The sequence below is a fragment of the Macrotis lagotis genome, chromosome X (assembly GCF_037893015.1).
Source record: "Macrotis lagotis isolate mMagLag1 chromosome X, bilby.v1.9.chrom.fasta, whole genome shotgun sequence".
NCBI lineage: Eukaryota > Metazoa > Chordata > Mammalia > Peramelemorphia > Peramelidae > Macrotis > Macrotis lagotis.
This window is the reverse complement of record NC_133666.1, coordinates 43,091,939-43,109,802: the sequence shown is the minus strand read 5'-3', so window position 1 is coordinate 43,109,802 and position 17,864 is coordinate 43,091,939. Positions and strand designations below refer to the sequence as shown.

The 17,864-nt window shown below is 37.3% G+C and overlaps 1 protein-coding gene across 1 annotated transcript in view; it reads right to left on the bottom strand.

The window, feature by feature from the left end:
- Positions 1-797: 797 nt before the first annotated feature.
- LOC141497870 (iduronate 2-sulfatase-like) overlaps positions 798-17,864 on the bottom strand; it is a 33,123-nt gene continuing 16,056 nt past the window's right edge. The window contains 4 exon segments of the mRNA XM_074200719.1: positions 798-1,038; positions 8,940-9,268; positions 11,964-12,137; positions 13,860-13,986. Of these exon segments, the coding sequence (XP_074056820.1) occupies positions 1,021-1,038; positions 8,940-9,268; positions 11,964-12,137; positions 13,860-13,986 (648 nt within the window). The 3' untranslated portion in view covers positions 798-1,020.

Below are 17,864 nucleotides of genomic sequence, written 5' to 3'. Positions count from 1 at the left end.
CAGAATAGGAATTAATTGTTTGTTAAATGTTTGGTAGAATTCACTTGTAAATTCATCTGGACCTAGAAACTTTTTCTTAGGAAGTTTATTGATGGTTTCTTCAATTTCGTTGTTTTTTTGTTTTTTTTTTTGCAATGGGGTTGTTTAAATAATTTATTTCCTCTTCTGTTCATCTGGACAGCTTGTACTTTTGTAGGCTTCCATTTCACTCAGGTTATCCAATTTATTGGCATACAGTTCATCAAAGTAGCTCCGAATTATCTCTTTATTTTGCTCTTCATTGGTAGTTAGATCACTTTTTCATTTTTGATACTACTATTTTGGTTATCTTCTTTCTTTTCTTAAAAATCAGATTAACCGAAGATTTATCTGTTTTATTGACTTTTTCAAAAACCAACTCTTAGTTTTACTTATGAGACCATGGTTTTCTTGCTTTCAATTTTATTAATCTCTCCCTTGATTTTCAGAATTTCTAATTTGGCATTTAATTGGGGATTTTTAATTTGTTCTAGCTTTTTATAGTTGCATACCCAATTCATTGATCTCCTCTTTATTTTCTTCATATAGGCATTTAGAGATATAAAATTTCCCCTCAAAACTGCCTTGACTGCATCCCAAAATTTTGTTATGATGTCTCATTAGTATCATTTTCTTGGATATAATTACTGATTATTTCTATTATTGTTACTTGAACCTCGCAGATTCTAGTTTGTTCCATTAAGCATTATTTCAGCTAAAACTTCCCTCTAAAGGAGTATTAATCATGAGATGCTATTGATATAAGATGCTTTACAGATATCGTTTCATGTGATGTTCATAACTCCATACATGAACTCACCTCCCCTTTGATCAGTTGAGGGCAACAGAGGCCATCAGAAACCATATGCTGGTGCTTACCTGGTGTTGATGGTGAGCCAAGGTTGCTCGCTGATACAGGAAGAAGAGAAACCAATTCAAAAGCCAAGAGATTCCTTCAGCATCCAAACCATCACCAATAGTCCTGTTTCCTATTAGATCAGGTCATGGAATGGAATGGTTCTGGAAAAGGCAAGTAAGAAGGATGTCTTTTCAAAGCATTCCCCTCTCTATAATAAACGTAATTGTGCAAGTTATGTCATCCTGTCATGTATATGACAACATAGTAATCTTCAATTATGAAGGATGAATATCAGGATCAGGATGCTCATAATAGCCTATGAGGTGGGTACTCCAGGCATGAATAGATGAGCAAGCCACAGCTCAGAGGAAACCCTTGCCTGGAGGCACAGCATTGGAGGCAGCCTCGTTTCTTCCAAGTAGATTATTGGGGCAGCTAGGTGGCGCAGTGGATAGAGCACCAGCCCTAGAATCAGGAGTACCTGGGTTCAAATCTGGCCTCAGACACTTAATAATTACCTAGCTGTGTGGCCTTGGGCAAACCACTTAACCCCATTTGCTTTGCAAAAACCTAAAAAACCAACCAAGTGAATTATTGCTCTATGATGCCCCCTTGCTCCACAGAATGCTGCTAATGTAAAATATGAATTGTTGCTTTAACAAAGATCACCTGCCTTCCCCATTCTCTAGGCAGGAGATAGCAACAGAGTCTCGGAGGTAATCCCCCCTCCAAAACTGCCCCAGCTAGCTCAGGGAGAAATTGGACATGTCCTATAACTAACATCTCTGGGTCCCAATTTCTTCTTCTGCAAAGGGAGGAATATTATATCATTTTTAAGATTTCTTATGGCTTTGACATGCTATGAATTCTCCTATTCTAATTTTGATGTCTCTCCTCCTTTTCAAACTGAATAATTATAATTGTAATTATTATTATTATTATTATTATTATTATTATTATAAGTGTAGTTTTAGTTTGGTAGTCATAGTACTCTGAAATTTGCAAAGCACTTTGCATCCATCATCTTATTTGAGCCTCTGATGAACTATGAGTATTGTTATCCCCATTTTATATGAAGAAACTGAGGCACAAACAAAGGAGGGATCATACAGTTAATGTTAAGACTTGAAATTTGAGTTCAGGTCCTCCTAACATCTTTCACACTGCCATCCTAAACAACTCCTATTCCTAGGGCAGTCAAGCCAGGCTTAGATGAAACATCTCAACCACTACCTCCCCTTAGACTTGGATAGAGACATCTCAGGTGCAACTCTAAGTACCAAGAGATCCATAAATAACAGGACCCCCCCAGCCATTCTAATACCCACAACCATTGTCTAGAGAATCAAAAGTTGTGGGAATGCTACCAGATAATTGGTAGCTGACACCCCTATTTGACCAAGCCACTGACTACTAGGAAGGAAAATCTAAGTGTTGTTTTCCCCTCTTAGGATACGAGTTTCCTGAAAGCAAGGATTGTCTTATCTATTTGAATAATCAATGTTTTACACATAGTAAGCATTCAATAAATGTTCTCATTCATTCATCATAATCAAAGACTACAGCCAGATTGCCAGCTCAATCAATCAATGAGCAAGTTTGTCTGGAGGGCCTTGGTAGAAGACACTGTACCCAACACTGGGGTAGATATCGAAACAATGAAAAGTGCTCCCTACTTTCTTGCCTCTTCCATCTCCTTGGAAGATAACTAAACACAGAACCATTTGTCAAAAATAATGTCAAGGGTTTTCCTTTGGAAGCTAACTAGTCTCTAAGGTCCCTTATCACTTTGGTATTCTATAATACTATTAAAAAATGTTGCAGTGAAAAACTGTATGGTAATGGCTGTCCATGAAAGGAGAAAAGATAAGAGGAAGATGAATGGCAATCATAAAGGATAAATTGAACTTGAAGATGTTAATGAGCATTTATTAAAGGCTTGCAAGTATGCCAAATAGACATTAGGACTTAAGATACTATCTTATGATAGATGCCTTCAAGTATTTAGAAGAAGGATTTGATTTTTTTTCTGCTTGGTCCCAGCAAAAAAAGGTGGTTGGTACAAAAAGGCAGATTTTTGTTTTGATACGAGGAAAAAAATTCTAACAAAAATTAGTTCTACCTAAAAGTGGAATGGGATGCCTTAAAGAGGGAGTGGACTCCCCTTCAATGAATAATTTAAGAACAGGCTGTAAAACCATTTAGTGATAGACATTCTGGGAGCCTCCTCTCAGCAGAGATATTGCCTCCTCGTCCCTTTTGGAAAAAATCAGCACACAAACACACACACACACAAGCTCTTGGTGTGAAGGGGGCAGTTGAAAGGGTAGATTTGCATATATATGATCACCCTTCAGAGTTAATCAGAGCCTTTAGGACTGGTCTATATTACTCTAGAACAGGAGTTCTTAACCTTTGCATATCATGGACTTCTCTGGCATCTCCCTGATGAAGGCTATGGACCCCTTCTTGGAAAAATGCATTTCAATTCATAGAATGCTTAGGATTACAAAAGAATTAATTATATTGAAAAATGGTGATCAAAGTTTTTTAAAGTTCAGAGGTCATGTGCATCACTAAAAATATGGGGGTTTATTCATTTAAGGTGGGGGTAGATGAACAGAATAGGAACTCCAGGCTTTGAACTCTGCTGTGGCAGTGAAATAAGTCAACTCCTACTTACAGATTCTTTCACTGATGAGCCCAGTCTCAGGCCTACCAGGTCCATGCCACTGTACCATATGCATGCCTCTCCCCCTCAACTCTTGCCTCTTCTGAGAACAGTAGTCAAATCAGCAAGTCAATAAATTCTCTGGCCTCCCAAACACTGTCCCTGACCTTCTCTGCTAGAAGCATTATTTCACCTATTAGAATATGAGCTCCTTGAAGACATGAATTGTCTTGCTTTCTGGTAATTGGATCCCCAGAACATGGTGAGGGCTTAATAATTGTTTTTCATTCGTTTTGATTGAGTGACACACACCCATAAGTAGAGAGCATACATGACTCATGAGTCACTAATTGCCAGACCCTAGGACAAGCCATGCTAAAAACTGAGTTTCATCTTCTAATTCCCCCTTCCAACATTGACCTGCTATTTCCAGCCATGCCATTGCCATTGCCATTGCCTTGGCTAAGTGAATATCACTTCAAATTACAGATTTTTTTAGCCATTCTAGATGAAAATATTTCTTACCTGCATATTTCCCTGCCTTTCTGAAGGGAATTTATTAAATATAATCCAGTATTTTCTGAATGACTGAGGGAACCACCGAAACATTCTTTTCCACTCATACAGAAAGGCAGTGGAGGAATAATAATAATAATACAATGGAGAGAAAGTTGGCCTGGAAGATTTGAGATATATATATATATATATATATATATATATATATATATATATATATATATATATGTAGGCTGTGTGACCACGGACAAATCACCGAGCCTCTCTGAGGTATAGGCAACCCTCTAAGACAATTTATAAAGAAGGTGGCCAATCTTCATTAGTAGAGGGCATTTCCTCTTATACGACTGAAATCACAGTCCAATTCCTAGAACCACTGAAGTAGCTAAGAGTCCTCTCTCCCTTGAGGTGGACCCAGGAGTAGGACATGCAGCAAGAAAAGAGGAACAGGGGTCTTTCAATTGTGTCAGGACCAGAGGCAGAGGGCAACATTTATTCCTATGTTAAAAGGCCCATGTTCTTTAAATTAACATATCATTTTTCTTACTTGGAAAAATAAATACTTGCAGTTATCAGTGAGCTTTCCTCTAGTATCCACTCTATGCTTCTCTATTTGTTACTTCTAAATTGTTAAATTATATGTAAAATAAGAATAAATAAGTTCTGAGTGAGTGCTTGAAATACCTTTCAAAGAGCAAAATAATGCATGAGCAAGAATCCTTCAAGTCATCTTTGTTTCTTCCCTTTTCCACCCACATTCAATCAGTTGCGAAGTCCTGCCAAATGTTTCCTCTGCAATTATCTCAAACATCCCCAATTTTACATTCTCACATACTCCCCCCCCCCCCCAGTTAAGGGCTTAATTACTTCACACCTGCACTGTTAATAGCCTTCTAACTGATGCGCCTGCCTCCAATTTCTCCTCTCCATAAATTCTGCACCCCCTACTGGATTAACCTTTCTAACATGTAGCTTTGATCATCAATCTCGTTGCACTGTTTAAAACCTCCAATAGCTCCCCATACAAACTCCTTAAGCCTGGCATTCAAGGCCCACTATTATCTGCCTCCAATCTACCTTTGCCACATCTTGCATACACTAAGCACTTAATGCTAGTGAAGTTGAACTGAATATCTGCCTTTATTTCCCCAGTCAAATTCAATTACTGTTTACATATTTTCTCACCTCTCTGCCTTTGTTCATGCACTCAGTTCCCTTTGTGGACCTCTCCCCCCACACTCCTCCAATTCTCTACCTGCTGAAATCCTATTTTTCTGGGTCCAGCTTAAAATATTCCTTTTGGAAATCCCTCGCAATTTCTCAGCTAACTGGAAGTGATCTCCCCTTCTTCCAAACTCGCATTGGTATGGACTTCTCATGACTCACATCATCAGCTGCTGCATGTTATTATGTCCCTACTTATTTTATTGCATTAATTGATTGTAAGCTTCCTGAAGGCAGTGTATTTTTATGAAGTACACCATGCCCTCATAGATACTTAAGAATGCAAGATAAATGGATTTGGTGCCATTGATTTTGGCTGCTCAGATCTTAGAGGGATATATTTTGCCATTTAGCTGATACAAACTCTCCACCAGAGAATGACGAAACTCTTGTTCTATCACATCCCTGACCTCAACTGTTTTCACCCAACCAAGTAACAGATATTTCCAGCAAGACAAATGAAGAAAAAGTATGGCTATTCTAGAACTAACCTATCCTTAAAGAGAAAAGTGGAGAACCCATCTTTCAGGTTTTAAGAATATCTGAACAAAAGGAAACAGTTCCATCTGAGCAAAGATCAGACTATTATAAAGTACATCCATGTACCAGATGCAAGAGAAGCACTCTAAGAGTTGCATCCTTATGAAAAGGTTTCATCTCTTTCTGTGGATCACTTCTCAAGGTAAATGTAAATACTCTAAGGCTTCTAGGAAAGAGCCAATCTCAGAGAGGATAGGAGCAAGATAGTTTTAGGTATTCCTTTTTGCAGGTTGAAATTTTAATTGGGTGACACAGGAAAGATGTACATAATATCGTGTGGCTAGGATGTCAAAGTCCTGATGCCAGTAAGAAGTACATTGAACTGGGAAAGGACCAATGCTGAGGAAACTTGCAAAGAAGGCAATTAATAGTCACAATAATTAGGCATCCTCAGCAGAGAGGGAGGGAAAGGACACAGAAATTCCCAGGCTCTCTTTCAGAAGTGGGTACACCAATCAGTTGCTCTTGATGGGGTCCTAGCATTTCATGCCTTCCCTAGCAGAAGACCTGAAAGAGACCTGAGGGACCACCTCATTTAGTCCTATCACTCCAAGCCCACAGAGGTAGGAAGACCTAGGATCTTTTTGGATAGGGTTAGCTCATGAGTGCCACAAATAAAGATGGCCTCTTTTTCAACAAAGAACATTTTAACACTCACTTTTTCTTTCTTGTTGTTTTCTGTCCCTTTCCTGTTTCCTCATCTGAAAAGAGGATAAGCCCTAAGGTCATTAGCTTACAACATTGTTGTACAGATCAAATGAGATAATATAAGTCAAGTGCTTTGCAAATCTTTAAGAATTTTATAATTATCTGTTTCTCTTGTTCTTTTATATTTTCAAAACTGTATGTATGCATTCTTCACTTTCCTGCAAAAGGTGAAATGCAGATTGAACTTTTTAACAAGTCAAATCATGTTTGCAATGCACTGACATCTGCTAAAAGAAAACTCAAACTGAATCCTTTTGTAGAAGATAGATAATCATCTCCCAAGTTACCCAGAGTTTTGGATGGAAGAATTTCTTAAAGCAAGGCCCACCTGTATTGCCAATTTCCAGATGACAGTTGGAGAGGTTTCCCACCATATCAAGGATGCATGAACAAGCGCAAATATCATCTGTCACCTAGAGTAGAGTATTCGACTGTATGACCTTGGACAAGTCACCTCCCCTCTTTTAAACTTTAGTTCCCCCATCTGTAAAATGAAGGTGCCAAGTTAGTATTTGTTAAGTCCTTTATAAAATCCACAGTAATGAGAAAATTGGACACTTTGGGGAAGAGGGGGAAAAATATATGCCATGCTAGCCAGATGAGTTAACAGCTTCATTTATTTTAATGTAGCATCAAGTAGCACTAAAAACACCAGCAAGAATTGCACACAATGCTAATAGCAAATTTAATATGATTTATTCCTATGATAAATCATGACACACTTAGCAAAAATACCAAGGTCCATTTTTCAATACTATGCAAGCGATGAATTCAGAAAATCCGTTAAGTAAATAATGAGTTTTGCCTATAAATCACCAGCAAAGGTTTTAGAAAACACCACTAAAACACAACAATAAATTAGAGCAAGAGTTTCCTAAATGTCAGTTTCATTACAGCTGTGAACCTCTCTTACCCTCATAAATAATGGTCCCTGACTTAAGAGACAGTAGGAGAAAAAGTGGCTAACTTTTATTCTTTGCTCTTTACTTTGTCTATATCCTAATTCTTTCTTCCTATTATATCCAGAACCACTACCCTAGATCTTCACACTTTGTTCTCTCCACTAGCTAGGCTATTCTTTTTCAGCCTGCTGCTTGGCTGGAACAATCTCCTGGGCTATGAACACAACAGAATGTGCAGGAAAGCATTTTAGGAAGCTCCTGAAACTTCACCCAGAGCAACGACAAGATCCATTTGTTGTCTCCAATTCGGACACCCTCTCAGGCACAGGGGTGGCACATCAGAGACCCAGGCCCGTCGCATACTTCCCAGAATAAAAACTCGGGTTCTTTGAAGTAAGCTAAATACAAATCCAGGGGAGAAGGCATTTAAAAGTGGGTACCTTTCCATCATTCGATGACTAGCATCCTTGAATCCCACTTCGGAGCTTTTGGGAGCTGGAAGGAACTGAATGATGACTGGTCAGGGTTAAGAGTGAGAAGTACTATATTAACGCCCCAAGAAACTAGGATCATAATGGAAGATCCCTGTCTGTGCAAAGCCCCGCTAGAGGATCAGACAAATACTTCTAAATGGCATGTTCCCTGATGGATGAAACAGCATGAACATTTTCACAGGCTGGAGATAAGAAAATAGTCATTCATTATACCAGTCTCACAACTTTTTATAAACAAGAATGACACCAAAAAGGTTAAATTTATAAAGGAGACAACAGAATTTATATAAACACAGAATCCTAATATCACTTACAGAAAGACATAATGGTACCAAGATGTTTGTCTATCAATGGATGTTTGAAAACATTTTATTTTCTTAATAGTTATATATTCCTTTAGGCTGATCATTTTTCTAGCAAACCTTATCTTCTTTATTAATATATCCACTAGGGCAGCTAGGTGGCACAATGGATAGAATACTGGTCCTGGAATTAGGAAGACCTACATTCAAATCTGACCTCAGACACTTAATACTTTCTTAGCTGTGGGACCTTGGGCAAGTCCCTTAACCCCATTGCCTTACAAAAATAATAATAATAATGTATCTACCTAGCCTTCAGTCCAAATGAACACAAATTCCAAATTAAAGAAACCCAGATTAATAAGGTGTAATAAGTTCCTTGAACTGTATCTCCTTTTCAACTCTCTCCCATCCAGGTCACTTCTGTTAGTGTCAAACATCAAAAAAATTCTTCAATTCTTTCTCACATCTACCAGGTTAAGGTAGAGAATAAGAAAATGTTAAAAAACAACCACAACAACCCATAAACAAGAAGCCATTTAGTTATATAAACCTTAGGACTCAAAAACCCAGTGCATTTTAATAAACACCCATGGTCTGGTTATAAACATTATGATCCTGCAGAGGGTCACTGTCTACAAAATACAGTTCACCTGCATGGATATCAGTAAAATCAGCAGTGAAATTCTCAGGGTTAAAACTCACCCATACGGTAAACCTGTAGTCCACTGTACGTATAGAATAGCCCATAATTTTTATGTCTTTTAAATCTGGCTTATCAGAATTCCACTGAGGTGTGTCTGCGGGTCGTGGATATTGACTGTATGCTACAAGGTCAAGGGGCTTCCTGGTACTGTAATAAGAGTCTTTTCTCCATTTGGTGAAGTTTAAATATCTAACAAGGCTTGGTCCTTCTCTGCACAGCTCAATGTTAAATGAATCAAATGGGCAGCGTGGGGGGATATTCAGGCCAGCAAGTTCTGAGAGAGTTGGAAAAAGAGACACAAGTTCAACCAGCTCCATGGCTTGCCCTCCTAGAAAAAAAAAAAGAACAAGGTAGACGGTGTGATATCTGAGTGAACAAAATAGAAGCCAAAAGAAGAAAGCCATAGCTTGGGACCACACATTTATTTCATCATATTCTTTTTTTCTTTTATTTAGAAGAAAGTCAAATTAGTCTCTTACTCCCTCCCAATTGCTCTTCTTGCACTGCCAAGTGACCATGAATATATTAAATATCGAACTCTATAAGTTGGCTGATAATAAATGACATAATAGTGCAAGTAACTCTTTAAAAATGATTTAAGTTACAGTTGAAGACATTTCAACTATATAAAAACCTTGAAATTCTGTTGTGTGAGGATTTAGATCTGGGAGGATTAAAAGACTACTTATTCAAAACCTCCTAACTAAAAAGAGAATTGAATAATCAACTTTTATTTAAGCCCTGCCCCGCAGAGAAGGATTCTCTGTAAACTCAGTCCTGACTAGGATGTTCATTCAAGGACCCAATTTCCATCTCCTGGATGACAGAGAAATCTGGAGAATAAACACAGCTCTGTAAAACTGACATCCACCAAAATCCTCTTTGGATACCTCACTGCAGCATGAAGGTGACCTTAGTTTTACCCAAAGCTATACCCAGCTGGAAAGGCTTCATATATGGGCTCAGAGGTGGACTGAATGTCCATGGTCTAAACACCAACTTTGCTTGATTCAGAAAGACCCCTAACCAGATTAGTCCTGGGGTGATGAATTTGGGGGTCTCAACTCTCTAAGATCATCTGCTAAGATAGAGGAGTTCTGATCTATACTGATGAAGTTACAAATCCATGTGAAATAATAAATTAAAATTAAAAATACCGTATAATTCATGTTCTATAAAGATTTTATAGAACACTTTGTGTGTCTACAGGGTGTCGCAAAAGTCATTGCAGTTAAAAACAAGTTTAAACCTGTATTAAGACTTTTGGGACGCCCAGTATAAATAGCTCAAACAAAAGTTAAAAATGTTTCCATTTGGTTTTACTTTCTTTGTCTGATTCAGAAGCTGGTTTCTCAATGACAATTAACCAGTAAGTATTGGTTTTTAGCATCTATTTTGAATCTTAAGTTTCAAAAGTAGCAATGCTCAAAACTGGGAATCAGGCTTGAAATTTTTCACCACCTGGTCCCCGGTCCCTAGACTTTAAGAGATCAGAGACTAGTTTCAGCTTGAACTCTGATAGTAGTCTACCTGGCTTCTACTCCTTCTCTCTAAAGTTCTAATATCTACTCATTTCTTGCTTAACACAATTCTGTACTTAAATACATTTATCACTATCATATCAGTCTTAACTCTCAATTAGATTGTAGGCCCCTTAAGGGTAGAAATTAGATCTAGACATATTACATGTATAATTGTATATTAAATATTTAATTTTTCAGTATCCCTTTCTCCCTCAACTACTTAGCACAGTTCTGAGAACTTGAATGAGACAAACTAGTTGCATTTCCAGGCTTGAGGATATGATTCAGGGCAAATCACTCCAATGCTAAGAACCTCATTTTTACAGTATGTTCAATGTGAGGAACATAAGCCATTATTGTGGTAAAAAGTACGTTGGAAACATTCAAGAACTAAGAAATACAATTTACTACATAGATTTTTACCAAGGTCTCAAAGAGGTGTAACAGAAATAATAATAATAAAAAAAAGAATCAAGTAGATCAACTGCTTCATTTTAGATGAAGCAACCGAAGCTTTGAGATCCCATGACCTGTCCAAAGTCATGGAGCAAGTTAATAGCAGACTAGAGACAAGAATTCAAGAATTCTTCTAATTCCCAGAATCTAATAATCTTACTCTTTGTTTCTCTGGGTTTTAAGAAGATTCTAAATTCTTTCAAAGAGCTATACAATGGAGAATAATCTTAGCAAGGAAAGCAAGATGAAAGTATCTAGACTATAGACTATATGTACGCAGAAGTTAGGTAATATAGCCAAGAAAAATTACAACAGAGACAAAGAGAACTTTAGGGTAGGCCAAGAATGAGCTCACACTTTGGAAAACCATTTAAGACAAAAAGGATAGCAAGTGCAAATGGATAGCAAGATGCTGCACATTAGAAGAGAAAGGACAGATATGAGAATAAGCAGGACTTTGACTATGCTCCCACCTACTCCATAAAGGAGGAATGGACTACAAAATGAAAAAGGCAGAAACAAAATGAAGCTCAAAATATGGGAGAAAAGGATGTGAGAACACTTAGCCAGTTTTCCAGGAGGATCATAGACTATTAAACTGGGAAGGAATCTTGGAGAAGATTCCATGAGTCACTTCACAGAGTTTTCAATGATATCTGTGAATATAAGAAAAAAGTTGGCTGAGTAGCAATACTGTTAACATGGATTTGCAAGTGGCTGAACAACAACAGTTGATTAGTGGAGAGAAGGGAAGGGAAAGGAAAGAAGTAGTATCTAATGGTATGTTCCAAGCTCCCCTCTCGATCCTGTGTTATTCAACCTATTTAACCAAAGATTTGGATGATGACATGAGAAATCCAATGACTAAGTCTGCAGCTGATACAAAGGGAGGAAGAAATAGCTAATAATACATAGTAAATAAAATCAGGATTCACAGATGTCTTGACAAGCTGGCACAATCCTAAAATGAGCTATATAAATGAAAAGGAGAAATTATAATAATAGAGTAGTTAAGTTTTATTTTACAACACTCATTTTTTGTACCTGGAACCATCACGTTTGATGTTGAGTCAAAGGGATCAATGTAAGAGAAAAGCTTCTCTCCAGGTGAAGGAAATGGAGCAGTCTTTCCAGGCACATAAAACATCAGAGGCACTTGAGTGACTACATCAAAATTGCTGTATTTGGCCCATTCTCCATGTTCACCCAGAGCCCATCCTGGACAATAAGAAGCACAAGTCACACAGACACCAAAAGACAAAAAAAACAAAACAAAACAAAAACCTTTACACAAATAAAATCACATCATGGTAGGCTCGATTAGACACTATTTCCTGTTATGTCCCCTTCCAACACCTCATCATGGTTCTCTGAGGCATTCAGCCTTTCTGGTTTGTTGGACAGTGCCATTAACAGAGGCTCCCCTCCAATGCCATGAAGAAGCAATGGAGGGGGACTTGAGTGAAGACAGGTATTTAAGGAATGACCAGAGGAGAGTCTATATTTCCAAAGAAGAAAGAACAGGAAATTATCTTAAGGATTTCTTTTTTCCACTGGGTCATAGCTTAATGACAAAATGACAAAATTGCCTTCTAGCTGCTTTACTGAGTTTAACTACTAAACCCTTTGAAAAATGGTGAAAATACTGTAAGTTGTTCATCTGTTTTGAAAAAGAATAGCAAATTGTATTTAATCATATTTAATCACACAACTAAACAAGGGGACTATGGCATGAAAAAAGCCTCATTGAATAAAGTATATGCTATCTGTGGTTCCCAGACATGCCTAAGAAACCCATATGTACATGTGTGTGTGTGTATATATATATATATATATATATATATATATATATATATATATTCCTGCATATGACTGATGGCTATATACATCGATGTATGTATGTATGTATTTGGAAAATGACAATTGATGAATGTATATAGATGTTCATATATATCGTGTGTCCATATATATACAGTCCTTAACCGCCATTCCCTGTATCCATGCATACATGTATCCAAGCATGCATATGTCAAGAATTGTATGTAGATTATAGATGCGTATATATGGAGATATGTATGTAGATCTGTGTGCGAATAGGAATCTACACATTACTCAATTGCCATAAGTATATGTACACACACATAAATTGTATGTATGTATGTAGTTCATGCATATATGCAGATAGATTGTCTAGAGAGATATGTGTGTAGATATGTGTTTGTATACACATATTACTCATCAACTGTTGTTCCCCATCTACTAATTCTGCTCCTCTCAGAACATAATGCTTGCCAAGGCTCAGTGAACCTCACTCAGAAGGTCCTACCCTAAGCAAATAAATATTTCCCCTACTCCTTACTCACTTTTCAACTCCACCTGGTCTTGTAATAGCCTCAGGGACAAACGCTAATCCTTGTCAGGAGGCACAAATTTAATAGACAAGTACAATAATTGAACAGTCTACTATTTTACGAGAATATGAGAGTTCCCACCACAATGCTTGATCATCGAATCATGCCATGAGTGGGAATTTGCTATCTGTAGTGGGGTAAGGAGGAACTCTGCAGGGTTCTTGCCACTTGGAAGGGGCTCGTTTGCCTTTTGGTGCAATTTCAAAGTGACAGTGTGAGTCTGAGAATTCCTCTATTCTCTGACTTAGAAAGCCTCTGGCCAGGGCTTTAGGGAAGGACTACATCTCATCAATAACAACTCATTGAGAAAAAAATGGCTCTGAACAATTCCCTTTAAGGAAAGAAGTTGGCTCAAAAGGAGATGCAGTTACAGGTTGGTGAAGTAGGGAACACTCTGTTGCACACAACACAAATACAAAAGAAGAGCTGACTCACCCAAGAGCACGGGTGGTATTTCCAAGACCAGAAAACATTTCAAGACCAATTCTAGAACTTCGAATCACTTCCCAGGACACTTCAAAATGCTTACCATGATCAGATACGAAGGCAACAATTGTGTTGTTAGAGAGCTGAAGTTCATCCAAAGCATTTAACAGGCGACCAACTTGTGAATCCAAGTAAGAAACAGATGCAAAATAACTCTGACGGATTTTCCGCTGCAAATATAAAAAAAAAAAACCCTTAAATCCTTCCATTCAGACTTCACTTATATACTTTCATCCAATTTGGGATCTTTATTTTTGTCAACTACCACATGGTAGAAGTCTATTATTCTTTTACCTTGAATTTACTAAGAAAATACAAGCCGTTTACCATCAACTCCCCCTTCATTTCACATGCCTTTGCCAATAGTTCACACTTCCAACTCTCTCTCTAGTCTCTCACACCCTCTCTTGACTTTTTTAGCAGACTTTGACTTAAATCACTGCTCCTTTCCCACTCTCTCTAATCTTTAATCTTGCCGGATTTTCTGCTTCTTTTTCATGCTACCTCCGAATATGCCAAAATCTGTCTCATCCTGGAAAAACCACAACTACCATACCTTCAAATGATAGTCCAAATCTCTCTCTCTGCCCTTTTTCACCCCAACTCCTATGAAAAAAGATCTACATGCCAATCACTACTTCTCCCTTCAATCTTGCCTAATTCTTTTGCAATCTGCTTCCAACCTCATCATTCAATTAAAAAAGTTCTCATATTTAGAGAATTCTAGAAAATCAACTAAAAAACTACTTTAAACAATTAGCAAATTTAGCAAAGTTCCAGGACATAAAATAAACCACATAAATCATAAGCATTTTAATATATTACCAACAAAGTTTAACAATAATCGATAGAGAAATTCCATTTAAAGAAACTGTAGACAACATAAAATACTTGAGAATCTACATTCCAAGACAAACCCAGAAGCTAAAGAAACACAATTATAAAACACTTTTCACACAAATAAAGTCATATAGAGACAATTGCAAAATGTCAATTGTCATGGTTAGGTCAAGCTAATATAATAAAAATGACAATTCTACCTAAATTAAATTATTCGGTGCCATACCAATCGAAGTACCAAAAATTATTTTACAGTTAGAAAAAATAGTAATGGGGCAGCTAGGTGGCATAGTGGATATAGAGCACAGGCCCTGGAGTCAGGAGGACCTGAGTTCAAATCTGGCTTCAGACCCTTAATAACTGCCTGGCTGTGTGACCTTGGGCAAGTCATTTAACCCCACTGCCTTAATAAATAATTAAAAAAAAAAAGAAAAAATAGTAACAGAATTCATCTGGAGAAATAAAAAGTCAACTATATTATTAATCAGCAGTCTTTGAAACTGTCTGATACTGGCTAAGAAATAGAGACACAGACCAATGGAATAGATTAAGATACAAAAGAAATAGTAGTAAATGACTATAGTAATCTACTGTTCAATAAACCCAAAGACTCCAGTTACTGGGATAAGAACTCACTATTTGACAAAAACTGCTAGGAAAAAAACATAAAATAATATGGCAGAAACTAGGCAGAGACTAACATCTCACACCCTATAGCAAGGTAAGACCGAAGTGGGTACAGGCTTTAGACATAAAGGGTGCTACCAAAAGTCAATTAAGAAAACAAGGAATAGTTAATCTTTTAGAACTATGGATAGGGGAATAATTTATGACCAAAGAAGACATAGAGAACAAAATAAATTACAAAAATAGATAATTTTGACTATAATAAATTAAGAAGTTTTTACAAAAATCAATGCAACCAAGATTAAAAGGCATGCAGAAAGATAGGAAACAATTTTCATAACTAGTGTTTCTGATAAAGGACTCATTTCTAAAATATATAGAGAACAGGGTCAAATTTATAAGAATACAAGTTATTCTTCAATTGATAAATGGTCAAAGGATATGAACAGGCAGTTTTCAGATGAGGTAATTAAAACTATCTATAGTCAAATAAAAATGCTCCAAATCATTATTGATTAGAGAAATGTAAATTAAAACAGCTCTGAGGTACTTTCTCACACCTATCAGATTGGCTAAAATGGCAAAAAAAGGAAAATGACCAATGCTGGGGAGGATGTGGGAAAACTAGGATACTAATGCATTGTTGGTAGAGTTATGAACTGATCCAATCATTGAGGAAGAGCAATTTGGAACCATACCCAAAGGCCAATAAATCCACTACTACAATAAATCCTAAAGAAATAATAAAAAAGGGGTGGAACCAACATGTACAAAAATATTTATAACTTTTTATAGTGGCGAAGAATTGAGAATTAAGGGGATGGCCATCAATTGGGGAATGGCTAAACAAGCTATGATATGTGAATGTTATGAAGTACTCTAGTTCTGTGGGAAATCACAAGCAACTTGACTTTAGGAAAGCATAGAAAGGTGTGCATGAATTGATGCTAACAGCAACATTATGAGATGTTCCACTATGAAGGACACAGATCCTCCCTGCAGCTCAGTGATCAAAGATAATCCTGAGAGACCTGTTAAGGAAAATGCTATTCACATCCAGAGGGAAAAAACTATGGAGTCTGAATAAAGAGCAAAGCACAATATGTTCACTTTTTAAATTTTTTTATCTTTTTACTTTCTTATGTCTTTCTGCTTAGTTCTAATTCTTCTTTCACAACATGAGTAATAGGGAAATATTTTAAACAAAACTTTACATCTATAACTTTTATCAGACTGTTTGATGCCATGGGGAAAAGAGTAGGAAGGCAGGGTAGTAGAAAAAAAATAGAACTCAAAAGCTTGCAAAAGGATGAAGGCTGGAAACTATCTTCGCATGGAATTGAGAAAAAGAATGCTTGGAGTCATTACAAAAGAAAAAAGAAAAACAGACAAAAAAAGAAAGAAAAAGAAAAATGCTCTATCCAAAGTTACTAGTTACTTTTCTCAGCCCTCATGCTTCTTTAATTTTGTGCAATATTTAACACTTTTGTTGACCACTTTCTGGATCCTCTTTTGGTGCTCTTGCTACCTGTCAGACCACTCCTTCTCATTGTCCTTTCCTCTATATCCCACCCCACCAACTATGAGAGTTCCTGAAGACTCCTCTTTTCTCTCTTTATACTCTAACCTGATGGCCTCATCAGTTCACATAATTTTAATTATCATCTCAATTCAGATGACTTCTTTTTCTATATATTCAGTCCCGGGTTTTCTCCTGAGTTCCATTCTACATTACCAACAGGCCACTGGACATTTCCAGGAGGATATTCTATAGGCATCTCAAATTCACATGGTACAAAGCAATTTCCTCATCTCTGCAAAGGGTATGGATATCCTTCTGGTCATCTAGTTTCACAAGCTACACATTTATGCTGGATTCCTCACTCTCACTAGCCTACATATCCAATCAGCTGCCAAATATTATCATTTCTACCTCTACAACATCTTTTGCATTTGTCCACTCTATAATGGATTTATCTTGTACATTTATCTTGCACATATATGAATATGTGCCCATATCTTTCTGCCCTCTCTGCCCCCTGCCCCCAAGATCACCTTCTGTGATAACTGCTCATTGTAAATGTACCAGAGGAGGCTCTTAGTATACATGTTGGTAGCCATGGCTGAATCTGGATGTCTAAACAAGATTGTAGCTCTGGTTCTGCTATTGTGGCAGCTGAGCCAAGGTACTTCTTTTCTCAAGACTAGCTTCTTGCTCTGTAAAATGATGATCCAGAGTACGTCTACAGCCCCCTCCCCCCTGCTCTTAAGGTTTATTATCTAACTGATATTGGAACTAAAGGTCAGCCCCAGAGAGCCAAGCATGAGTAGACTAATAAATGAAACAAAGCTGAGGAGTGCTAAGGACAAGTCAAAAGGCCTTTGGCCTAATATGAGGAGAAAAATAGTGAGAACGATCATGAGAAGGGCAGTACGGCTGCTCCAGGGAAGTGAGACCATAATGGACAACTGAGAGAAGGGAGAACTATACAAAGTTCATGATGCTTGTTTTCTCTGCCAAGGAGAATGATGTCTAGAATGAAAGGGACTAAATAAAAATTGATAATAGAGAGCTCAAACC